At 47.5% G+C, this 26983-nt stretch overlaps 1 protein-coding gene across 22 annotated transcripts in view; it reads left to right on the forward strand.

Annotated features, from left to right (window-relative positions):
- The window catches only part of PHLDB1 (pleckstrin homology like domain family B member 1), a 397027-nt gene that overhangs the window by 66236 nt on the left and 303808 nt on the right, over nucleotides 1-26983 (forward strand). For all 22 annotated transcript variants that reach the window (XM_069224755.1, XM_069224758.1, XM_069224757.1 and 19 more), the window contains exon 2: nucleotides 20592-20703. In XM_069224755.1, the coding sequence (XP_069080856.1) occupies nucleotides 20641-20703 (63 nt within the window). In that variant the 5' untranslated portion in view covers nucleotides 20592-20640. The remainder of the gene's footprint in view (nucleotides 1-20591; nucleotides 20704-26983) is intronic.

Raw genomic sequence — 26983 nt, forward strand, 5'->3', positions numbered from 1 at the left:
TAAGTGTCACCATTCCCTTACGCAATCATGAAGCCCTGAGATCGTAGAGAGGAAGAAGATGAGACCTGCATAAGGTCCCAACAGCGGGGATGTCTCAGTCTGTAATCACAGCAAATGGTATTGTTAGAAGCTGGTATGGTGCACAGTGGCTGTCCGAGGCAAGCAGGCTCCCCATGTGTGCCGTGGCACCTTCGAGACTGTAGGTGAACCAGAGTGACCCGGCACTCGTCAGAGAAGAGTGCGAGTTGTAATGTGCAACAACAGGATAAAAATGCAGCACAGTTAATAAAGAATGTAAAAGCCCATAGCAAAATGTGCTCAATAGACACGACTTTACTAAGCAAAAACAATGAAAACATCAGACTGTTGTGGCAAATACCACTAATTATTGATACTAAAGAAGGAAGGTAATGGGTAACAGGAATACAACATGACAAAATAGCTCATTAATCGAAAGCGTTCGCTATGAGACAGATTTGCGCTGTAATTATTCATTGAAGTGGAGACAGCAGGCCACCGGGATGCTTCTAACAGGCCAGAAGGGCTGAGTTAGTCATTTACCTTTGCATAATGCACAGTCCTGTTTTGAAGGGAGGTTCTCATAATGTGCCAAAAAGTTCTCAAGGTTGGATTAATCTTCACATACATAGCTAAAAAGTATATGAGTTCCACACAAGCACACATGGATGTTCTTACCTACCCAGCAACAGGCAGGTCGAATGGGGATGTTTCCAGTACAGTACGACTTCTGTAAGCTTCACAGTGCCCTCCTTTGTCCGCGGGATAAGATTTCGAGCACCCAAGCTTCTAGTTTTGGGATCTCTGCAGTTAGCTCTTTCTGAGCCCAAAACTTTTGCAGTTTCTTAGAAAGCAGCCCCTTGAAGCAGAGGAACAGGCTGACCTAGTGTGACTATTAGAACGTATGAGCAACAGACTCTTAGCTTGGGCATCGATTCACCCAAAGACCAGGGGTAGCGGAAGTGACATCTCATACCTGTTGACCTTGATTTTTTTCCAGAAAGGTGTGTGATGTGACCCTATTATTACACTCACACTCTCTTATAACCAGGACACGAGTCCTAAAAAAGGAGTGACTAAGCAAGTTAGGCAGTATGCAAGTGACATTACACAGCGTGACAACACAACACGGCATCACAGGAAGTGGCATCACAGGAAGCGGCATCACAAGCCATGACTTTACAGGAAGTGGCATCACAAGAAGTGACATCAGAAAGCAAGCAGGGAAAGCAAAAGTGCCTGCCTCAAGAAGACTGTGTATATTATTTGTACACAAAATACATGGGTGGATGAACAGGAATGCCCATGCACCACCCATGTAATGCCTACTAGAGGCTAGTAATGCAAAGCACCGCAATGCGCTTCTGTGCATTCATCTTTTTTGTACAATGCCACACAAAAACTATCCAACTGGGCTATTTCCTGTTTGTGCATTTGCGCAGCATTCTGCAGCACACATACAGAGGAATAACGAGGAGAAATACAACTATTTCTCCTTGTTATGCCGGCCTCGGGTAGGTTCACCAGTTTGGTGCAAACCTATGTTTACAAGTCTTTGTAAATATGGGTTTGCGTCAAAAGACATGGATGGATGTGTGGAAATGCGCAAGCACCACCCTTGTAACGCCTACCTGATGCAAGGTAACACAAGGCAGGTAAATGTGCTGCCTTGTGTTCATTTTTTTTTATTTACAAAGCCACACAAAGGGAATTTGTGTAGATCCCAAAATATATTTTGTGTCAGCGTTGTACCAGAAAAGCTACTCTATATCAGACACTTAACCTCCTGATCTAACTAATTGGGTTTGAATTCTGTAAGCAGGCAACAATGTTAAGAAAAATGAACATTCATTAAACTCTTCAAATCTGTAAACTACAGAGCCCCATCCTTCAACATGTGCTGCACGCATACAAAGCTATTTTTATATGATACAATGATATGTAATGCTTACATAGATTTTACAAGAACCAATAATGTTGTTTTCTGTTTTCAACACCACTGCTCGGTCCAATTCAGCACAAAGATCTATTCTATGTAGCTAGGTAAGTGGGTTACTGCTTTTAACACAGAGATCCTTCTGGTACTTGCAGTGGCATTGTAAACCTTCTTTTATAGCACAGTGAGCTACGAAGGATGATATGTGACTCCTACACCTTGTAACTATTACTGTCTTTTGTAACATCCTGTACATTGATTTACAAACTTGCATAATTTATTGTTAATATAATCTGCACGTGTTGTGTAAAGGGCTCTTACATCCAGCACAGGGATGAATAGTGCTACAAAAGAAATACAAAATAGTGGTATTTAAAGGGTTATTACCATTTAATGTATGTGTAAATACTAGGACAGAGTAACTCGTCTAACAATCCTAGAGGGCATGCTTATCTCTTTATACAGAGTCTAAATAAAGTCAAAATTGTGCCTAACTTAAGCGCCTGTGAATGCTAATAAGCTGTGTGCTTTTGTTTAACTTCCACTGGGTTTACATCTTGTGTTAGGCTCCAGACAGGTACAAGCCAAGATACTTGAACAAAATGAGGCCAAATGGTCGCTTAAATTCGGCCTTTGTTATGGGCCCAGCTGGAGTCTGAAATGAGAAAGACCGCTCATTGCCTGCACTGTTGTTGCTCAGTGCAGGCACTATTAAATGTGTCCAGGTGTTTGAAAATTACAACAGGACTAATTCAGCATATTTTACAGTGGGGCCTAACTTTTTGACAGGGTGGACGATATCCACCCTGTGAAAATACTGGGTGCATACCGCCCACACGCGTGTACCCATGACTTGTCCCCTGCTTACAACCCCTTAATATTCTTGTTCATAATCACTCACTTGCATTCACTCTTAATCTCACTGATACTCACTCATACTTACTGACACTCTGGCCCAGATTTACTAAGGCTTTGCCCAATGTTTGCAACACTTTTGTGTTGCAAACCCCGTGCAAAGTGTTAGGGTGGGATTTACTATCTAATGCAAATCCATATTTGCATTGGATAGTATCCCAAAATTAATCAAAATTAAGCTATGTGTTGCTTTGCGTTATTTTGCGTCAAGGGAGCAATCTATGGGTGGTACATGGGTTTTCCCATAAAACCACCCATGGGTTGTGATGCAAATCCCTATCTACAAACATTGGTAGATAGTAATTTGTGCCAGAATGTTATTACTCCTCAAGACAGATGTAACGAGAAAAAATGTTTTAATTGCTTCTCGTTTTTTCCAACTTTGCAATTGCGCTACATCGTACAGTACATTTATAAAGCAGGAAAAGCCCTAAAGCATATTTTTTATATGGAAGTGACCCCTCCCAGTGCAAAACCTATGCTTTGGACATTGCACACACCATTGCAGTATGGCGCAAGGGAGTGTGTGTGTTGGCACATTGTTGCAAAAAGTGCACCAGCGCACAGTGAGAGAAAAAATACACCATTTCTTAGTAGCTTCTAAAAAACATCCTTGCTCTAAACATCAAGAAGCATTTCATCATTCCTTAAACCCCACCCCCCAACTATCTCTCAAACAGACAAGTTTTGAGAGCTTTCCTGAACTACCAATGATCAGGTGATATGCACAGTGCCATTGGTAAGGTATTTCACAAGGATGCTACCTTCACCGAAAACTCTCTTTTTCCAAACCAGGAGAGTCTAAATATTTTCTGAACCAGAAGACCTGCTTGAGATTATCTTAATCGGTGACCTGGCAGGTAATTCCTCAGCTTACTACTTAGATAGATGGGAACCATCATATGTACATCCTTGCATACAATACAAATTCATTTAATAAGGATCTTTTTTAAGTCTGGCGTTAGCCAGGGTCTTTTGATTGTACTAAAATTATACGTATCATATACTTACTTAAGGGGGCCTTCATCCAGCTCTCATTATCCATTGGTCTGTTGTTGTGTCATTCACATTTTGCTTCTGCCCACTACAGCATAGGGCGGTGTGTGAACCTACTTAAGCCACAGATTAACCTCACTTTGAGTGGCAGCATTGTTCTCTCTCACAATGAGCACATCCGCACACTAGTAGTTCCATTCAGTGCCAGTGTTTTTGTTTTTACTTTATAATTGTTTTAGTGTTGCCTTTGTGTTGAGAGCCTAATGCAAGAGTAGAAATCAAGAGTTTCTACCAGATGTGAACAGAGGGCACATTCCATCTTTATAAGTTCCTGTTTCCTGCCAATGCTGTTGTAAATTCCTTTTGGTGTGTCCTTATCTGTTTCACAGCACACTTGATTTTGCCCATTTGAAACTACTGTGCATACAGTACACAAACCAAAAGCTCCAATATTATAGGATGGGAATTCATTAGCTGACAATTCTTCGGAACATGTTTATTTTGGACTCAGTTTCACCAATGGTTCTTACATGCACTTTGATCAGGAAGAAAACCAGACTTTAGCGTGTTTAATTTGCATACGTTTTAACTGTTTTATTTAATTCTTTCTTTCTTTTTTGCTTTCTTCCTCTACTTTGTATTTATTTCAATCTTTCTTTTGCATTTCTTTCCTTCTTTGTTTCCTACCACCTTTTTATTCTCTCTTTCTTTGTCTTTCTTTCCTTATCTGCGCCTTTTTGTTTCTTGCCTTCCCTTCTTCCTTCCTTGCTCCTTCCTTCTATCCTTCCTTCCTTGTTTTTTCTCTTATTTTTTTGTTTCCTTCCTTCTTTCCTTTCTACTAAAATTATGTATATAACATAGCTACTTAAGGGGGTTTTCAGCCATACTTCATCTATTCGTCAGTGGTTGTGTCGAGCATGCATCAAGGTGCAATGCGTCAGCCTACTTCAGCCACTGGCTGACTTCACAATGAGTTATGGCATGCTGCCATTGCACAAGGAGCACATCCACACATGAACTACTTCCCTTCAATGCCAGGGAGTACTATGGTAATGTGTGATTTTTTTTAGACCAAAAATCAACTTTGCCTCTAGCAATCATTTTTAGATTGATGAAGGACTGCAGCTTCCCAAAAATAAAGTTTTGCAAAAACAATGACCAAACAAGAATTGCCAAAAGGCTGGTGGCCAACGCCAGCCCTATTGGGTTTGTCAGTGCTTTTTCTGACTAGTAATTAATGCTTTTTAGTGCCAATGAGATGAAGGCCCTTCATGGGCGATTTAATGCTAGTCAAGCAGCTGCATTTTGGGTGCACATCATTGTTTAATCAGCACATCATGTGCATCCATTAAAGGTGCATTACTGTAGTCTAGTTGGCTAAGGATAATTGTCTGAACAATAAGAATTCTATGTTCTGCAGGCTAAAATTGTAATAGTTTCTTTAGTGTTTTTAAGAGATAGAGAAAAACATTGAAGAAACCCTATTGACATGTGAGGTTAATGACCAGTCATTGTCAAAATAAATCTCTGAGGTTCTCATGCTGATTGTGAACAATGTATCTGTGGAGGCCTAAAAACGTCTGTCAGTGATTGTGGTATCTTATTTGCTGAGTAGCAGAGTACTTTAGTTTATCTTCATTGCGTTTGAGAAAGTTCAACGTTGGCTGTATGGTAATCTCCCTCATACATTGGTGGAAACTGTCGTAAGGGGATGGGACCTTTGGGTTCACCCAAATTATAAGCTGAGTATCAGCAGCATAATTCATAAAGACAGCCCCTGTGCGATAAAGCAGTTTTGCCAAAGTCCCTAAGTAGAGCTGTCTTTAGGGCATTGCGACCGGTGAAGCCTCACCTGGCGCTAACTTCATAGGGCGGAAGGGGCACGCTGTGTTTAAAAATAACACAAGTTTATAAAACACCTGCCACAAAGTTCTGTGCCCAGCAGCCCATGCAAATTACTGAATTGCAGTTTATGGGGATAGCTAAGTGGGATACTGCTTTTGTCACAGAGATCCTTTGGTTTCCAGCAGTTCATAAGTTACAATCCTTATATGGCACAGTGAACTATGAACTGTCATCAAAGAGCTGCAGGCTAACTGCAAGGTGTAGGTTAGAACGTTATATTTTTCCCCGAGTCTTTCATTGACCTAATGTTGCTAAAAAGGAGGTGCTTTGAAATACATTCTCATTAGTAAAGTCATTCACTGTGATCTATTTAAATTAAATCCTCAGTTTGTGCTTCTTCAGACAAAACACTCTTAAAAAATACTGCCTGCTATTAATGGTGGTATATGACTTCTACACCTTGTAATCCTCATTGTCTTATGTAACATTTTCTATAGGCTGATTTACACATGTATGGTTCATTGGCTCTGTGTAATGTGTGTGCGATATAAAGTGTTGTTACACCCTACACTGGTATGAGTAGCAATGTAAAGCAAATAAAATGCATGTGAGAGAGAGACTATGGAGAGTTATGGGACACTGGTGGAGAGTGGTAGTGATGGAATTCGTGCACAAGGAGTTTTTTTAGGGTGGGGGTGTCAACAAAGATTGCTGCACTGGACATCACCAGTGCTAAAGCCAATCCTGGCCTTAAGTATAATCAAATAAAGTTGGACTTAGTGCTGACCCTTGGGTTACACCCTGTGGTACATCTTTAATCTCCTATTGGTAAGGTGGAAAAATAACTTCCTGGGTTCTACCCTTCAAATACGACACACACCATTCTAGCGCCATGTCTTGTACCCAGTCTTCCCACTGGTATTCTAGTTGACATAGGGTTGAAGGCAGCCAAGTGTGATAATACCAGGGCACCGGCGTTGCTATTGTCGACTGCCATCCCAAGATCATCTAGAACTGATACCAGTGTGGTTCTGCCCCATTCATGGTGCAGAAACCCGCCTGTGCCGGGTCCAAGGGCTCATTGCTCTCTAGGTAATAGATTAGACTGGAATTGACATGTTTTTCTATTAGTTTCACTGGTAATGGCCGGAGCAAGATCGGTTGGAAGTTATTAGGAATATTTAGATCAGCAGTTTGTTTCTGTAGAAGGGTTCTTACACATGCTTGCCCAAACCTGGGGAATTGCTCCTTGAATCAGAGAGGCATTGTAAATGGGCTGAAGAATGTTTGATCCTAGACACAAGGCAGCGCAACAACTTAGGAGCATCGTTGCCTTGTGTAAAAGATCTGTAAATGTGGGCCTCAGTCTCACACAGGCTGACTCACTGCCTGGCACTGACTCTTCCTCGGCTTCACTCAATCACACATTCTTACACTTACAGACATATGCTCACATACACTCACGTTCTCCCTCACATAAATGCACTCTCACCCCTAGGCACGAACACAACATACATTTAAAACCATTTTTAATTACCGCAGCTGCCACCAAAGGTCTCGTTCCCGCTAACTATGCTACATTTTGTTATTACAATAATAGTCAATAATATAATATAATATTGTTCACTATTAATATAATGAAAAATGAGCAGAAAATTATGAATGCGGAGCTGTCCCTGGGTCCTTGGCAATAATTTTGCCACCTCTGATGCCAGGGGGTCCAAAGTCAGAACAGGGGTAAAAAGTGACAACCAGGGGTTGCAACTGCGACCCCTAAGTGACGTCCATGAGAGGTAGGTGGAGCAGACAGATGGACATGTAGGCATCAGTGGAAAGTGCAGTATCCTATTCATCATCACGGCTCACCAGACTGGGCCTAGCGCCACCCCTTCCGCCTCCCACAAACCCCCTACAGGTGCGCACGGGGTAAGATGGCTCCACAAGATATTGCCCTTCCCGACATTCAGTGAATGAAATACGTCATTACAGCTCACAAGAGCAGACCGCTCTCTTGATCCATGTGTGTTCCTCTATTTAGCTTCTAGGTCTTCAGAGCTCGGGTGCCCCCCCGTGGATGCACCCCCACCGAGGGACGCTGTCTTTGCTTGAATACCGAGGTGAAAAGATGGGGCTGGTGGAGAGATGAGCTGCAGACAAGTTTGTGATCTTTCTCATTGGAAAAGTCCTAGGATTTGTTCCAGCGTTAAGAGAACAGCCGGTTCTTGAATCAGAAACACTTCAAAAACGAGTGTTCTTTTAACCTGGCAGTTCAGCTTCTCCTCACTTTTAGAACACTTTAAGGGTAGATTAGATGGCTCAAATAATGTCCGCTGTTTCCAGTTCACATTGACAAAGTGACAGAATCCAGTTTTGTTCACTTGTTCAGACATGAAAATATTCAACCATGCCAGTAAAATGCTGGCCATGTAGTCACTCTGTCTGGCAGCAAAGCACCTTTGTGTCTCCTGAACAGGGGCCTAGGGGAAGTTTGCTAAGTGCAAGTGCTGTCTTCTTTTAAAAAGGCAGAGGGATGCCTGCTGAGGCCTTAAACCAATGACTCAGGGGAGGCCGGAAAGGAGCATGGGTTCTTTAGGACTCGGAAGCCGCCAGCAGGCCCTTGCCCCAACACCGGTCATACACAGACCGACACCTTATTTCGTTGGAAGAAGTATTTATTTTATTTACTTTTGTTAAATTAAAACATTAATCACTTTTCATATAAATCACTCCAAGAAACTTTTCACTGCAAATCCAAAAATTAATATCAAATGAATTCGTACAATTTACATCTGTAACCATAAATCATTTTTGACAGGATCCCTTCCTGTCCTGAACCTCCTTTGGACCACACAGGAACTGGGCGTCACCTGTATCCCTAAGGGGGGCGGTACCCCTGCTTCCTCTGTTCCTTGCCCACATGCTCAGGGTTCCACCCCCTCTCCAAACACCAATCAGCCAAGGGGTGTAACGGGGTGGCCCAGGGCATGAGTCCCGTGACCACCCCAGTGATCTGGGCTCCCTACCCCCAATCTGGTGTGTACATCCGCAGATTGGTCCAGGACTTCAGGATCCTATCTCTGTTGTTATACCGGGGCCCCACCCTTGGGGACCCCTCTGTTGCTTCAGGTTACTTTAGTACTTCTTCTTCCGCTTGATACTAGGGAGAGGGTGGGTCAACAAACGTCTCCATCCGTCCAGGCCGCCGCGCCGCAAACAAGAAGGCCGAGCCTTCTGGGGGGGCGCTTATAAGCCCCCAACTGGCGCGCCGCGTCCCAAACCGGAACGGCCACAACGTTGGCCCAACGTGCCTCCCCCAGGTGTTACTTCCGCCCACACACCTCGTGAGGCGTGCAGGCGGAAGTAACTGGCCAGCCCGCGCACAACTAGTGCGGAGGGTCCGGCCCCCGGCATCCCCGACCCCTAAGGGGCCGCGCACCCCCCATGTTGGGGGGGCGCTTTTCCAATTACAGTATCTAGTATTCACAGTGTTGTTTAATGACAGGTTCTATGTAGCGCTATATATATAGAACAAGATCATAAAGAGGCGGGGGGCAGCCTGTTGGGGCCTCCGAGCAATGCCATGGCCAAAGGTGGAGACACAGTGGTTCTTTTTAACACCTGCTATTCATAGCAATTAGAAATTGCAGGCGGTATATAGCGCTATATGAAAATGACTAATAAAGGGAAAATGGAACAGCCTGATGGGGCCTCGGAGTTATGACCCAAGGGAGGGTGTGTGTACAGGGCCTGTTTTTAATATCCCTGCATGAGCATAGCTATAAATAGTGCAGCTTAAATCCCCAACTGCACCCCAATTGTATCTTTGTGTGTTTTACAAACCAGGGGGCGGGGCCACTTTCCTTGCTTCCATTAGGGCCTGTGGCACCCTCGCTACACCACTGCATCCGTTTTTTGCAGTCTTGTGCTTCCACATATAGCGCTATATTAAACATAAATATCAAGGCACTATGAGACAGCTGCTGGAGGCTCCAGAGCGATGGCTCGGGCAACTAGAGGGGTTACAGGGGCAGACACTGTTTTTGTGAAGTGGCCAAGGGACAGTCGGTCGGCGGCCTAAAGAACAATGGCCCGTGGGAGGGGGGGGGGGGGTCCGAAGGCACAGGGGCTTTTCGAATTGATGGGCCAGGGGAAGGAAGGGGTGAAGTCAGGGGGCAGGCTGTTTTATGAGGGGCAGGCACCATGCTAGTTCTGAATTCAGTTTATAGGATATAAAGCGCCATTTAACGCTTTGGCGCACGTTTCTTTTCCCTTGATGCAGTCAAGATTGTGTAAAATGCTCGTCTAGTGTGGATTATGGACTAACTGGGTAATCCTGAAATAATCTAATAAATCCCACCCTCTGCCTAACCCCTTCTCACCCCTTTCTCGACCATAACATTTTTAGAGAGGGGAGGGCATGCCCTCAAATCATTTGGCGGAGTGGGGGTGCGTTCCAGAAAAGCATGAGGGCCGCTGATTTCGCTTTTTAAAAGCCACAAGCATTCTTTGGAGAGAAAAGCAACAAGTCAGAGCAGTATACAGCCAGGTATGTGTGCAGTTAAAATGGTTTTATCTGCAATATGCTTACTGTCCAAATGTAAAGTATAACGATACCGTTCTCAAACAAACTAGCAACGTTCACACGTACTTCGGCCATGTTGTCTCCCATGCAAGGGAACTTCTAGTTTGTTTTGCGTGTATTTTTAATTTTACAATCGCAAATACACTTTTCTCTTACACTTTTCTATATTTAGGTAGAATTATTCACACGTGCGGGTGTCCCGTTTTCATAACGAATAGTTACGATACAAGAATTCAGGGGTGTAGTGACCCCCACCTCCCGCATCAGCAGCCACAGCGGGCGGTGCTCTTGATTAGGCCTCTTCTGTCTGCAACTCGGCTCACCGTTAACGCTAGAATACAGCGCCAAAAGTAGTGCGGGCAGGAGCAAGGCAAAACTACAGCTGGGTAAATTAAACAGGTAAAGAAGGAATGTTGGAAGAAGGGGGGAAAAGGAGGATGGATGGATGAGAATGTGAATGAATGAGTGAAAGAATGAGTGGCTGATTTGTGGATGGACAGGTGGAAGGATGGCAAAGTAAAGGGACGGGTGGATGGATGAGTGAGTGAATGGATACGTGGATGTACAAGTGAAAGAATGGCAGAGTAAAGGGATGGATGGATGAGTAGGTGAGTGAATGGATAGCTGGATAGATGGCAGAGTGGCTGGGTAGGTGGCAGGGTGAATTAATGATAAAATGAATGGATGAAGGATGGACAGATGGATGAGTGGATGACAGAGTGGATGTATGGCAGCGTTAATAGATGGATGGCAGAGTGGATTGATGGATGGCTGAGTGGACGAATGGATAGATAGCTGAGTGGATGGATGGATGGCACAGTGTAAGGATGGATGGATGGTATAGTGGATGGATGGATGAATGGCAGAGTAGATGGAAGGATGGCAGACGAATAGCAGATTGGATGGGTGGATGAATGGATGGAATGGGAAAGGACTGAGTGATCGATGAATGGATGGAAGAATGTAAAGGTGAAATAGTAAATATCAGCAGGTGGGTGGAACGGTGACTTATCAAGTAATTTCAATTTGGTTTAAGAATCGATTTGAACAAATGTGGATCTGTACACCTTGCTCCCAGCAAGGAGCAAAGTGGCATCATGACTGAGGACAACGGACACACTCATTCTGTAGGGCCCGAAACTAGAAGTACACTGCGCCAAGTCTAAAATGCATCTGTGGCACGCGCGGGGCTGCAACAGCGCTGGGAAATGAGCTCGGGGTCGTGTATGGAAAGGGATTGTCAGACTGACTGGGTGCATTAAATGTCACGGCGTTCCCTGGGTTCACCCTGCTGGCCGCGTTTAGTAGAAAATGGCAAGTGTAGATCAGAGAGGGGAGGAAAGGGCTGGGCTATGTAGACGGTTCCAAGAGGCGCCACAGCGTTTCCTACAATGTGCCCAGTCTAGAGTGGGCAGAGGGCACCCTGATAAGGCGTCTAGCAGTAACATGGCCCTGGAGGGCACAGCAGTGTGGGGGCATCCTCGTTTGAGAGTTTCCTCCGTCTCTTTCAATCAGCTGCCCCTTCTATCGGACACGGTGTTCGTGGTTTCTGAGTAGGGTGTGGAGGGTGTGGAGGGGGTTCCTACATTTTCTGGGCTTCTCTGTGACCCCTGCACAGCGACCCTTCCCTGTCCTAGAATGTGTGAAGGTCATACAGAGGTAGGGTAGCTGTCCCTAAAATGCGTGGTGTCAGTCTTTGGCATCCTGGAGGTCATCAGGTGCAGGTACTCTCAAGCTGCTACCTTAATCTCGACCACCAATGAAAGAGCGCTCAGACACATTTAAGTCCTTGCACAGTAGAGAACCAATAAAGACCTTGTGTATTCTAAAAGACGCCACTAGAGGGTACTGTCTACTCAAAAGTGCACACACAGGTCCTCTCCCTGCGCCCTCTAGAGCCTCGGGAACCTCTGAGCCCCACCACAGGCACCAAGAAGCGCTTGTCTGCGCCTCATGAGGAGCAGGCGCACGCACAAACCTACCCTCACAGACAAGGCCTGGGGAGCACGCGCCCCAAGTCTGGCTCACGGGTCCAAAAAGCTACGGTCATAGAATGAGCCTGGTACCCACGCAGCACAACAGTAGACGAGGAAACGGGGGGCGAAGTTGGTCCTGATTTATGAAAAGGTAGCGCCGCCTTTGCGTCATTTTTTGACGCAAAGGCGACGCTAACTTTTCATAAATCAGACCCCAAGTACCCTTGAGGTCAGGGAGGTGGGAGGACATGAGCACTCTGCTCCTGCCAGGTGCAGAGGAAGCATGGGTTAAGCTGGACACTGGGCGTAGTTAGTTGTCCGATGCTAGAGGCATTATTTAAGCACGGTGACATGTCTAGGAGCTGAGGGTGCCAGAGCAAGGTTGGAGACCACGCAGGGTCTGTCTGGCATGTTGCCAGAGGGAGCGGGTGAACAGTGAAAGCCTGTGACACGCACAATGTGAGTAACGATACTACAAACAAAGGCAGAGGTAACGCTGGAGACAATTCAGGGTCTGTAGGGTCTGTACAGCAGGTTCACACTGTTCATGAGCAGAGGGGGTGAAAGGGGTCTCGCGCGATCCGGCATGAGATGAATAATCAGAGGAGAGCAGCGACAAGTAATGGGTAGTAAAGGTACGAAGGAAGCAGGCGTAAAGCTAGAGACCATGCGGGTCAGGCAGGTTATGGCAAGTGATATGCTCCGCTTCAAGCTGCAGACCTCAGGGTGCAGCAGCCGATTGTGGGGCCTGTAAACTGCATATAGGCGCACTGAGGCCTGGGCGGGCTCTTGTCAGGAAATCCGCCACGTGTGGGCCTTGCGGGGGCTAAAAATAGGGAGAGGACCCGCAGGGCAAGCGCATCCGGCCTTGGGAAGACGAGGGCGGAAAATGTGGCGATTTCCTGACAGTACATCCTGAAGCTGGCAAGGCTGAGACAGATCCAGTGACATGTGAGGCATCTAGAGATGAGACAGTCACTCGCACAAGTCAGTGTCTCTGAAAGGCACGGAGAGCAGGTGAAGTGTCACTTCACCAAGTCATATTGCACTTTGAAAGAAAGTAGTGCTTTATTAAAGCATGTCCCACGTCGACGGAGGGCATCCGAAGGTCTTTTTTAGGGTTGTGTCAGTCACGCGCGGGTCAGGTCGGTGCTCCTGCCAAATGGTTAGTGGTACAGAGGAGCCAGACACATACCAGGCCAGCAGTGCTTAATTTGTAAATAAAAACGTGCAGGTACCCAAAGCCCTCCCCTTAACACGCCACTGCTGCAATTAAATGTGCGAACACGCAATACTAAGGCAGCTTAATCCTGAAGCCATCTTGGACCTCTTCAATCCATTTACAGCCACTCCCTGCCCCTTCAGCTCATTCTTGCAGCTTTCTGTATAATCCCTTTGAGACGATTTTCCGTTTTTCTCTTCCTCCGTCTTTCCCATATGTGTCTTTTGCTCACAGTAAATGCATGGGGCAGAAAAATAAGTGCCGGCCCGAAAGTAAGTGCTGGTGCTCCGCACCCGAAACAACAAACACAAATTAAGCACTGCAGGCCGGTAGTTATGGAAGAGCTGTGGAGCAGTCATGTGAAGCACACACGTGAGAGGCTGTTAGAGCTGAGACAGGTTCGGTCACACGAGAGGCATTGATGTACCAATATACGCTGTGAGATGAAAGGATGCTTTTGTCTGCATGTAACTGAAAGATTGGGGTGGCTCTAGCCTCCAGGCGCACTTGCTGTCTGTTGTGTTGTGTAAAGTGCTGTGCTGATTGGCTGATGCCTATACCTGGGCACCCGCCAGTCTGCTTCCTGTGTTTGTTGTGTTACACTATATTGTGATATTATGGTGTTATATGCTGCTAGAATAATGTTTTTGCGCATTCATAAGCGGGAGAGTTGGTACCTTCTTGTTATGTTGTATAAGGTTGTGTGATTGTAGGTGTTGTGACGTACAGTGAAGACTCGAAGTGCAGGCTAGCCTGCGTCCAGTTGTGTCATATCAAGTTGTTATGTTTGAAATGTAATGGACTATTGTGTTACATATTTTTTAGTCTAAACCTTTTTGCCGTGGAGAAATGTGTGGGGCTGTTGATGTATTGGAAGAACTGGAGGGCCATAACTTGCTGCTCTCTGTAAGTGCCTGAGTACTACTGTGTGCTGTTGCCGTATGTGTTCCGCTAGCTACGGTTGTGTTTTGTGTACTTGTGTTTATATTTTTGGTTATGTTGTTTTGCGTTGTGAGATATATATATATTTATGTATATATGGCTAGCCGGATGTCCAGCTACTGATTTTCGTTGTTGTGCATCAGTGCGTTTTATGTGTTGTGTCTTCTTTAGCAGAAGGGCCACGACCTCAGGTTTTATGTGAAGGTATATGTTGTGTTAAGTTCTATTGTGTAACACGAGCATCTGCGTTGGGCTTTAATGTAGCTGGTCTACTGGTAAGAGGCAAGGCACTGGCAGGCTTAGCGCCTCTCAAATCCCCGCTACCATAACAGACCCAGCTGCTCCCCCCCTCCCATGTGTCTTATTTTCTCAGGACCCCGGTTGTGTTCTCGCTGTGTTTTTCCGCGCGCGCCTGGGAGGAGCGCAGGAACGCCACATAATTCCACGTTTCAGATTTTCCGCGCTTTGTACCAGCAGCGGCAGACGGGGAGGCGAGGATTGGGTACATTCTTCTGTGTGTTTGATGTTGTTTGGAGGAATGTTTGTCTACGTTCCGTACATCTGTGAGTCTCTTGACAAGAATTCAAGGGCAGACTTTGCACCATCTGGGTGCCTCCTCCCAATCTGTCTTTATCCTCCAGGAGCAGGCACTCCAGATGCGGCCTCCATGTGTGACCCCCAGAACTGGACAAAATACAAGGTGGCGTCACAACTGGACACTCTGCCCCAGACGTCACCCCAACAATGAGACGCCCTCCCTCAGAAACTGCACACAGTACTCCATGTGTGACCTCCAGAACTGGACAGAATACAAGGTGGCGTCACAACTGGACACTCTGGCCCAGACGTCACCCCAACAATGAGACGCCATCCCTCAGAAACTCCCTCAGGAACTGGACTGAGTACTCCATGTGTGACCCCCAGAACTGGACACAATACAAGATGGCGTCACAACTGGACACTCTGCCCCAGACGTCACCCCAACAATGAGACGCCCTCCCTCAGGAACTGGACTCAGTACTCCATGTGTGACCTCCAGAACTGGACAGAATACAAGGTGGCGTCACAACTGGACACTCTGGCCCAGACGTCACCCCAACAATGAGACGCCATCCCTCAGAAACTCCCTCAGGAACTGGACTGAGTACTCCATGTGTGACCTCCAGAACTGGACACAATACAAGATGGCGTCACAACTGGACACTCTGCCCCAGACGTCACCCCAACAATGAGACGCCCTCCCTCAGGAACTGGACTCAGTACTCTATGTGTGACCTCCAGAACTGGACAGAATACAAGGTGGCATCACAACTGGACACACTGCCCCAGTTGCCACCCCAACAATGAGATGCAGTACCTCAGAAACCACCTCAGGAACAGGACACAGTACTCTTCTTGTGACCCCCAGAACTGGACACAATACAACGTATTATCAAACTGGACACATTGCCCCAGTCGTCACGTCAACAGTAAGAAGCAATACCTCAGAAATCTCCTCAGGAATCGGACACAGGCTTCCAGAAGTGGACGCAATAACCCAGGAATACTGAACATAGTGTCCAAAATGTGACCTCCACAGCTGAACACTGTGTTCTAAGAGAGGCATTGCGGACTGAACAAAGGCTTAGATGTACAAAGGCTAGTAAAAGTGATTACCAAATAGCAATTCATTGTGAATTGCTATTTAGTAACCAGTATTACCAATGGACAAAAGTAATAGCTGTCCCATTAGCGATTTGTAGGTGGTCGCAAATAGCTTACCTCATGAATAATAATGAGGTAGGCCGCAATTTGTGACCCACTAAGATTCACTAGCATCACAAGGATGGTGGTCTGCTGGGGTCAGCAGACCACCATGTCTGTGATTGCTTTTTGGTAATGCAATTTCTTTAAAAAATGCAGCCCGTTTTCCTTAAGTTGCAATTCGGTAACATGTTATCGAATCACAGTTTGGAATGAATACATACCAAAATATTTTTGTGGTCGGAAACAGCCCATTTTATCAAATTGGGCTGCTTGGGACTGCAAAGATACTTTGTACATCTAGTCCAAAGTGCTCTATATGGCCTGCCCTACTGGACTCAGTGCTTGAGATGTGGCCTCCACAATTGAACCCCCATATCCCGAAGGTGACCCCCACAACTGGAGTCAAGGCTTCAAATGTGGCCTGCAGATGTGGGGTCAGTGCCTCAGAAGTTGTCTCTAGAACTGAATATATTGCTTCAGAGATTGACAGTAGAAGTGGGCATAATCCAGATGAGGCCTAGAATTGGATACCGTGCTCCAGAAGTGGTCTGTAGAGTTGGACATGAGGCCCCTAGAAGTGTAGGCAGACTCAATGTTGTCTCCAGTGCTTCAGAAGCGCCCCCATCGGGGCATAGTCCTCAACCTGTTGCAGTTGTAAGAGAGTGTCCTCTCACATGCTGGCCACACTGCATCCTCAAATCCTTCTGAGGATCATCCTCCACCCCTCCACCACTCCTTTTCATACTTTTGCATTGGTCTCTGTGTCACCATTTGAATAAATGAATGGTCTTGTACAGTGCACAATGCAAACACAGTCATCTCTACACACTCCTAATAGTTTGAAAAATAAGGGATATGGTGTGAAATGATAAGTATATGGAATTGTGTAGTGATTGGCCGAGGTCACACGAGGGTTGCATGGAAGAGGCCGGGAAATGAAATCAAGCACCCTGGATCTTCCTCTTCAAGAAGAGCCTTCCTCCCCCACGCCCTCCTTCCATATCCAGCCCTCACCCATCTCCACATCTTGTGCACAGAATGAAACGCTTTACCTCCATCTGAGGGTTTTACTTTTTTTGTTTTCATAAATCTCCCACTTCCAAGAAATATGTAAGCGGGGGTGGCTGGCGGCACGTGGCTGAGATTATCTACCTTTTGATCTCATCCCTCTGTGCGCCGCTCCCCTGTAGCTGACTAACCTGCCCAGGCTCTTCTGAGAGCCCAGCAGGGGTCTGCAGGAGGGTGGATGGGGCGTCAGTGAGGAACAGAGGAGGAAAAGAGTGAATTCGAGAATCTAAGGAGACCATGCAAGAAAGTGCACAGAGGGCATGAGGTCAAAAGTTTGGAAACAATAGGTGGCAAGAACAAAGGCCCTAACTTAAAGGCAGACAAAACAGCAGCTTGAATCAATCAGTTTTAAACATATGACAACCCGAGAAAGAGGTGGATGAAAAAGATAAACCGTAGGGAGGGGGATACAGAACGACAAACTGTAGGGTCACTAATAGGTTAGAGTTCGAGTTGTTAAAGTGAGATTAAGTTATGTTGATGCGAGGGTTGGGTGAGTTGGGGGGTTTGGGATCGATTAATATTAAGGTTGGGGTGAGGCGAGGGGTGGGGTGAGCTGAGGGTTTGAGATGGTTTAATATTAAGGTTGGGGTGAGGCGAGGGGTGGGGTGAGCTGAGGGTCTGGGTATAGATTAATATTAAGGTTGGGGTGAGGCGAGGGGTGAGCTGAGGGTCTGCGTATAGATTCATATTAAGGTTAGGGTGAGGCGAGGCGTGAGCTGAGGGTCTGCGTATAGATTAATATTAAGGTTGGGGTGAGGCGAGGCGAGGGTTGAGCTGAGGGTTTGGGATGGTTTAATATTAAGGTTGGGGTGAGGCAAGGGGGGGTGACCTGAGGGTCTGGGTATAGATTAATATTAAGGTTAGGGTGAGGCGAGGGGTGGGGTGGGGGTGAGCTGAGGGTTTGAGATGGTTTAATATTAAGGTTGTGGTGAGGCGATGGGGGTGATCTGAGGGTCTGGGTATAGATTAATATTAAGGTTGGGGTGATGTGAGGTGAGGGTGGGGGTGAGCTGAGGGTTTGAGATGGTTTAATATTAAAGCTGGGGTGAAGCGAGGAGTGAGGTGAGCTGAGGGTTTCAGATGGTTTAATATTAAGGTTGGGGTGAGGTGAGGGGTGGGGTGAGCTGAGGGTTTGGGATGGATTAATATTAAGGTTGGGGCGAGGGGTAGGGTGGGCTGAGGGTCTGGGTATAGATTAATATTAAGGTTGGGGTGAGGCGAGGGGTGGAGTGAGCTGAGGGTCTGCATATAGATTAATATTAAGGTTGGGGTGAGGCGAGGGGTGGGGTGAGCTGAGGGTCTGGGTATAGATTAATATTAAGGTTGGGGTGAGGCGAGGGGTGGGGTGAGCTGAGGGTCTGGGTATAGATTAATATTAAGGTTGGGGTGTGGGGTGAGTTGAGGGTTTGGGATGGATTAATGTGAGGTGAGGCGAGGGGTGGGATGAGGGTCTGGGTACAGATTAATATTAAGGATGGGGTATCTTTCCTGCGCCCTCTCTTACTCGCTAGTTCTTCCCTTTCTCACTTGTCGCTGTAAATATCCCTCTCGTTTGAGAGCCCCCCTCCCTCCCCGCCCCACGCTCTCCCACTGCTCCCTGCCGCTCCAGGGCCCTCCCTCAGCCCAGGCCCCAAGGGCTCTTAAGCAGGAACGTTATCCTGCACTCGCCCCCCACCCCCTCTGAATCTAGGGGCAGCACCCGAGTACCCGGCTAGGGGCGGCCCCGCCTCTGAGGGCACTCTGCGGGTGTGCTGGCGCCAAGCATGGCGCAGAGAACAGATGTCAGGCGGGTAGAGGTGACGTATATATCAAGGAAAGCAGAGGCAGAAGCAAACCCCGTTATCAGACACTGCAGATATCCTTCGAGAGTCGTGGCTGTCCCCGCCCAGGATCTCCCCCACAGCCCCGCTAAAGCACTTCAGTGGGCATGGTTGTTGGTGGGGTGAAAGGTGGAGGGGAGTGCTTGCTGGAGGAACAAGTGGGGGTGGGGAAAGGCTCAACGTCTTGTCACTCAGTGGATTTATTGATGGGTGGAAGTAGATGAGTGTTGGGCTTGGGTGGCACAGTATGTCACTCTGGGTGGTTATTACTAGTTGATGGAGGGATAATAGTTGGAGGGTTAGAGCAGTGGGTGGGGATTTGAGGAATGTCTGTATTTTTGTTAGCGGTAGTTCTGGGTGCAGTGATTGATGGATGGCGGTGGGTGCATGTTGCATCACTCTGGGTGACTGTTAGTGGCGGATGGGTGGTTGGTGGCATGGACAATTAGTGGCAGTGGGGGTTGGGTGTCGCAGTGTGTTAATCTGGATGGTTGTTAGTGGTAGTTTGATGGTTATTGGTGGGATAAGTAATGGGTGGGAGCGGATGAATGTGCGTTGGGACTCAAGCATTTCACTGTGTACTTGTTCCTGGTTGGTAGGTAGTTGTTATTGGGTGAGATGGGTGCAAGTATATGAGCAATGTGTTGAGAAGCTGTTAGTTGTGTGCAGTTGGGTGGTGGAAGGAGTGATGGATGACATTGGGTGAATGGTGGGTGGGGTTATTAGGGTGTGTCACTCGAAGTGGTTGTTAGGGTGGAAGGGTAGACGGTGAAAATGATTGGTTGTTGGTGGGTTGGATGATGAGTAGGAGTGGGTGAGCGGATGTTACTGGGTTGTTGCCAGCGGTAGGTGAGTGGTTGTGATAGGATGGCAGCGGTTGAGTGGCAGTCGTTAGGTGTTCCCTGCCTGTTGCCTGTGGCCCTCCCCAGTCACTCTCCAGTAGCTGGAATGTCCCCAATTGGCGTACATAATGTGGTGGCCTTGCCCTCCCCCGACTCCGTGGTGGGACCCCCGATGCGTGGAGACATTTGCGAATGGGTTTATTGGTACTCTGGGGGAGGGGGAGCGGCAGGGAAGCCGAGGTACCACATTCCTGTCCGTGCACTGCGCATTCCTGTCTGGGGGCGCGCAAGGAGCTCTCCATGGTTCCTTTGAGGGGGCGGGGTGGGGTTTCTTGGCGAAAGGGGCACTTCTTGTGTTTTTTATATGTTTTTTTTCGGGGGGGGGGGGGGCGGGGGTGTTACAACGCTTTTTGAGAAGTCTGTGATTTATTGGAATGAGAGTGCTGTCCATGGGTTTATGACGGAGGGTTGTTTGTGCATGTTTCTTGGGGGACAAGGGTGCTCTGTTTGGCTACTTGGGGGGGGCGGGGGAGGAGGGGGGGTGTCTCTCTCTCTCTCTGTTTTATTTGAGGGAGGGGTCTCCATGGTTTCTTATACAGAGGGGGCTCTGGGGCTGTTCACGGTGCCTTGCCAGATCAGTACACTAACCTCAGTCTATGATATGACCTTTGTGTCCTCAGCCGGTGTCCCTGGAGACCAGAGGGTCACATCCCCGTGAATATCGTCGCTATGGAAACCATGAACAGGGACGTCCTCAGCTCACCACGGAAAACTCAAACGCTCTTCCACCAGGTGAGTGTACACGCCGTAGCCACCAACAGGAGTCTCAGTAGCCTGACGGTTCCTCCTGCGTCACAGTCCCTCTTTCGTGCAATTGTGTAATCATTACACGTTTTTGCACACTGCTTACCTTGTAGCCACTGATACTTGCACACACGCATACTCGCCCACTCTCTTGCACACTCGCTCGTCATTCATTCACTGTTTCACACTCATCTCGCTTACACACTCTTGCTGACCCTTCTTTTACTCACTCACTCGAACTGTTGCCCAGTAACCTGACATTTAATCATAGAAGATATCACTCCTTCGACCCTCCCTCTGTCAATATTTCTTGCCATTTACATTCTCACACTTCCCTCTGTCTTGCATACGTACACTCACTCATCACTCCTGTCCACAGTTTTACACACCTCCTCGTTACAGTCACAACTCACTTTTAAGAACTCACACGTAATCCATTCTTACTTAGACCCTCGCTCATCATTTATTCACACACCAAATTATCACTCACTCTTACATACTCGGTGGACACCCACTCTTACACCCCGTTCAATGAAACATATCTTATTGGCCTAGTAAGTTACACGAGCGTTGTTAAAATATGACCAAACTAAGACCAGCACCTTTTCAGCCATGCGGCCTAAAATGACGCCCATCAAAACAATACCGGGCCAAGAATACTCTACATAATGATACAATAACACGTCAAAGCTGGCGTAAGGAGCACATGTACTGACCATGGCCTTCCCTCACCCCTAAGCACATTCACGTGCGACATGTCTGAGGCTAAGGTGGGCGGCACAGACGTTTTAAGGCATGAGCAAAGTAGGCTGTAGCCCAGGACCCCATCCTTTCAGGGGGCCTTGAAAGAGCTAACTCTGTTCTGCAGAGTCTTGCCCTGATGAACTTGAATAATTCTTAAGCAAATAGTTTTAAATATTGTTTTCCAGTAATTTATTTTTAATGTTGATGATGTGTGAGATTCTGTTACAGAGAAATGTTGTGTTTGTTTTATGCAACACCCATTCAAAGTTTCTTTTAGATCAAAACAGGACCTCACGTACGAGAAATGGGAGGGCGTCACAGCAGGGCCTTAACGCAGGTCCCACGTGCGATGTGGCCCCCACGGTCGTTTGTTCAACTGTGAAGGAGGCCCTCCAACCACTTAGACGGTTCCTCAACCATTATGGGGTCCCAAGTGAGCCCAAGACAATGAATATTTGTCGGGCCTGGGAGACTCGGGGGTCCCATGTCACATTCTGCAAGGGGCCCCATCATTTTGTGTTAGGCCACTGCATCACAGAGATTATTGTTCAGTAATGTTAGTGAGCTGTTGCTGTGTGACAATGTTGAAAGCACAGGTCACTATCTCTGACTATTAGATGTAAACACATTTAAAATGTGGACAAGTGTGCCTGTGCACTGTCAGTGAGCTAGCCAAAGAGGGCATGAAAGAGCTGAAATTTGATCATAGATTCAGAGCGATTCTGAACAGGGCCCCCAAAATCCGTATGGGCCAGGGCCCCCCAAGATCTTTAAGATGTACCTGGTGAGTGGAGGAAAGTGCTTGACTTGGAGGTCCCTTTCACAGACCCCCACACGACTACGGCTAGCTGCCATCAGAGAGCAATACAACATACACCTCTGTGGCCAGAGCAGCGCGCAGGGACCTGACATAGTTATTACCAGCAGTTCCATCTCTGCACAATCTACCTGCCCAAGATAACACATAAAACAGAAAGGTGGCATCAAAACAAAGAACAAGACCAGTGTGGTTTTATGCCCACTCGTAGCACAAGACACTGCATCAGACGATTACATCTTGCTTTGGCACACCGCAAAGTGCTATCGCATACGCAGTTGGCACTGCTTTTACTCGACTTCGAAAAAGCCTTTGATACGGTAGATTGGTCCTTCCTCAATCAGGTCCTATGTAAAAACGGGCTCGGACCTAAATTCCGGGGACTGGTGAAACTCCTATACTCTAACCCGACGGCTGGAATCAGGGTGAACGGAGTAGTCTCCGACCCAATCCCCATTGGTCGTGGGACTCGACAGGGATGCCCGTTATCTCCCCTGCTCTTCGCACTAGTGATAGAGCCACTGGCGATATTAATGAGAGGCGACCCACTGATCGAGGGCTGGCATTGGCCCTCTGGTTCGGAAGACAGAGTGGCTTTGTACGCAGATGATGTGCTCCTGTATATCTCTAATCCATCCAAAAGCGGCCCACGCGTCCTAGAGATCCTTAGACTTTTCGCGGAAGCCTCAGGGCTGACCCTGAACCCAGCCAAATCTTTACTGATCCCCCTTCATCGCTCACACGACTGTATAGATTGGCAACGGAATATCCCGATACGGAGAAACAGCTTTAAATATCTTGGGATACATATCTCACTTCTCCCCGAGCTAGCGTGGGAACTCAATGTCACGCCGCTATCAAAGAAAATCAAAACCGACCTTCTGCGCTGGAGGGCCCTCCCCCTGAATCTACTTGGTAGAATAGCGCTGTACAAGATGATGATTCTCCCCAGGATCTTATACCTCCTGCAGAATTTTCCACACCCCTTCCCCGTGAGATGGTTCAGGGAGATGGATTCTTTAGCACGCCAATTCATATGGAGTGGCTCACGTACAAGACTGTCGCTAAAAACCTGTCAGAGGGATGTTTATGAGGGTGGACTGGGCATGTCGAATATTCAATACTATTATCTAGCGATACATATACTTGTAATTAATGACTGGATGGGAGGTGGATGGACAGACCCCGCATACCAACTAGAATTGCAGACAATGGGCTACCCACAGATCCTTGACATACTCTACGGGAGCCCGATACCCCGGGATACTCCAGATGTGACCAAAATGGTACTTCTGGGATGGCGTACAGCCCAGAAAGTAACGGGGTGGTGGGGGCGCCTAACCCAACAAACCCCGCTATGGCAGGGGAAGCAGCTGATACATGTAGCAGGTCTGGAGGGCTTCCAGAAATGGGACACCATAGGGATCTCCACGCTGGGAGATATTTGGAGAGGGACACATATACGATCTTTTCAAGACCTCCAGAAACAATATTCCTTAAACAAAACACAATTCCATCGATATCTCCAACTACGTCATGCCCTACTAGTTCACCTGCAGACAGGAGACACCATACCTGAGCACAGCCCCATGGAAGCCAAGGCACTGATGGGAGTCCTGGGAAGGGGAGGGGTTTCTCAGATTTACCGCTCCTTAATCACCGCCACTGGGGGACCCCTGAGAGAGCTTCGCCAAAGGTGGGAGAGTTGGGTGGGACCCATGGAAGAAGCGGACTGGACAGAAGCACTAATGGCCCCACGCTCCCTAACAATGGCCACACGCTTCCGTTTAATACAATCCTATTTCCTTCACACCGCATACCTCACACCCGCCATGTTACATAAAGCAGGCCTCCGCCCCACAGCGGAATGCCCCCGCTGCAGGTATCATACAGCGGATTTCTACCACATGGTATGGACATGCCCGATTATAATGGCCTATTGGGAAAGGGTGGTGCAAGAGATATCTGAGGCCCTACAGAAGGAGGTAAAGAGGTCGCCATTGCCCCTCCTTCTCGGGGTAATGGGAGATACAGAGCTACGAAGAGCAGATCGGTCCTTCTTAGGGGTGGCATGTCTGGTGGCCAAAAGGGACATAATGGCAGACTGGAAGGCCAGGGTGGCTCCGGCACTGACTAAGTGGAGACGGGGAGTGGATTGGTGTGCGCAGCGAGAGAGACTTGTGTACGAGGCCAGAGGTTGCTTACACAAACACAAGAAGATATGGGGGAAATGGGAGGATGTAGCAGGCCTTTAAGAGGGGATGGTGAGTAACATTAGTGATGAAAGCAGCAGGGACCGAGGACTTGACCATTATTGTATTGTTTTGATGCCCGTTGGCATCATGTTGTGCTGTATTCATAATTGTTCTATGCAAAATTTAATAAAATTTCTTTATAAAAAAAAAAAAACAAAGAACAAGAGTCAAAATGAAATCAGCTTGAAAACTAGAAGAGCAGTTGCTCTTGTAGGAAGACTCTACCAGCAAGCATAGGCTGCATCGACGGGCTTGTGGGTGTCGCCTGCAGTGGCTGCAGCATTCACCCAGATTCAAGGTTGCCTGGGTTGATCCAAAAGACAGTAACCATGTCTGAGATCTCGGAGGGAGACTGCAGAACACACAGGGAGAGCAGGGCCGGTCTGGCCATTCTGCCACTGTGGCATCTCACCGGGGGCTGCAGGATGGTGGGAGCCTTCTGATCAGCATGGGCTGCAGTGCCTTAACTATGAAAACAACAGTGCCCCATTCTGTTGCAGCCTCCTGGCATGAAGGGGTGATTTGAATATATTTTGCAAGGCGGATTTTGTGTTTCAGTTTGACCCTGAGGCGGACTCTGTAAGAAACCACAGAGAGAGAGTGTTTAGGTTAACCAGAGTAAAACATGCAACGTACAGTGTAGACTTTCTAAAATAGACACACCAAAAATGTATGGAGGAAGACAGTGCGGTGGTGAATTTGTGCCAGTGGTTGCAAGTGTGGGCACCAGCACACATTTTGGTGGACCAAGACTTATTTTTGATCACCAGATTCTGATCCAGAGAAGAAGATAAAAGCAGAAATGGGGGATTAGGAAGGCAAAAACAAATAGTGGCAGAGGGAGAAAGCAAGGGTGACAAAGAACCTGCAAGAGTTAAAGAATCTGGTACATTAGAAGAACAACAACAACAATATTTATAGAGCGCAACATTCACCCGTAGGGCATCTTGTTGCTAAAATAGATACAGACCAGACATAGATCCCTGAAACTGACATCCATCCGCAATTGGTATTTGTAGGAAGTTGGCTCTGTATGCACTATTTCAAAGTAAGGAATAGTATGCACAGAGTCCAAGGATTCCCCTTAGAGGTAAGATAGTGGCAAAAAGAGATAATTCTAATGCTCTATTTTGTGGTAGTGTGGTCGAGCAGTAGGCTTATCAAAGGAGTAGTGTTAAGCATTTGTTGTACATACACAAGCAATAAATGAGGAACACACACTCAAAGACAATTCCAGGCCAATAGGTTTTTGTATAGAAAAATATATTTTCTTAGTTTATTTTAAGAACCACAGGTTCAAGATTTACATGTAATGCTTCAAATGAAAGGTATTGCAGGTAGGTACTTTAGGAACTTTGAATTAGCAAAATAGCATATACAGTTTTCACATAAATCACATATAGCTATTTTAAAACTAGACACAGTGCAATTTTCAACAGTTCCTGGGGGGAGTAAGAGTTTGTAAGTTTTTGCAGGTAAGTAAACCACCTACGGGGTTCAAGTTTGGGTCCAAGGTAGCCCACCATTGGGGGTTCAGAGCAACCCCAAAGTTACCACACCAGCAGCTCAGGGCCGGTCAGGTGCAGAGGTCAAAGTGGTGCCCAAAATGCATAGGCTTCAATGGAGAAGGGGGTGCCCCGGTTCCAGTCTGCCAGCAGGTAAGTACCCGCATCTTCGGAGGGCCGGCCAGGGGGGTTTTGTAGGGCACCGGGGGTGACACAAGTCCACACAGAAAGTACACCCTCAGCAGCACCGGGGCGGCCGGGTGCAGTGTGCAAACACGCGTCGGGTTTTCAATAGGTTTCAATGGGAGACCAAGGGGTCTCTTCAGCAATGCAGGCAGGCAAGGGGGGGGCTCCTCGGGGTAGCCACCACCTGGGCAAGGGAGAGGGCCTCCTGGGGGTCACTCCTGCACTGGAGTTCGGATCCTTCAGGTCCTGGGGGCTGCGGGTGCAGAGTCTTTACCAGGCGCCGGGATCTGAGGAGCAGGCAGTCGCGGTCAGGGGGAGCCTCGGGATTCCCTCTGCAGGCGTCGCTGTGGGGGCTCAGGGGGGGCAACTCTGGCTACTCACAGTCTCGCAGTCGCCGGGGAGTCCTCCCTGAAGTGATTGTTCTCCACAAGTCGAGCCGGGGGCGTCGGGTGCAGAGTGGTAAGTCTCACGCTTCCGGCGGGAAACGCAAGTTGTTTTAAAGTTGCTCCTTTGTTACAAAGTTGCAGTCTTTGGTGAACAGAGCCGCTGTCCTTGGGAGTTCTTGGTCCTTCTAGAGCAGGGCAGTCCTCTGAGGATTCAGAGGTCGCTGGTCCCTGGTCCCTGGGGAAAGCGTAGCTGGAGCAGTGTCTTTAGAAGTGGGGAGACAGGCCGGTAGAGCTGGGGCCAAAGCAGTTGGTGTCTCCGTCTTCTCTGCAGGGTTTTTCAGCTTAGCAGTCCTCTTCTTCTTAGGTTGTAGGAAT

Source organism: Pleurodeles waltl, chromosome 3_1 (assembly GCF_031143425.1).
Source record: "Pleurodeles waltl isolate 20211129_DDA chromosome 3_1, aPleWal1.hap1.20221129, whole genome shotgun sequence".
Lineage (NCBI taxonomy): Eukaryota > Metazoa > Chordata > Amphibia > Caudata > Salamandridae > Pleurodeles > Pleurodeles waltl.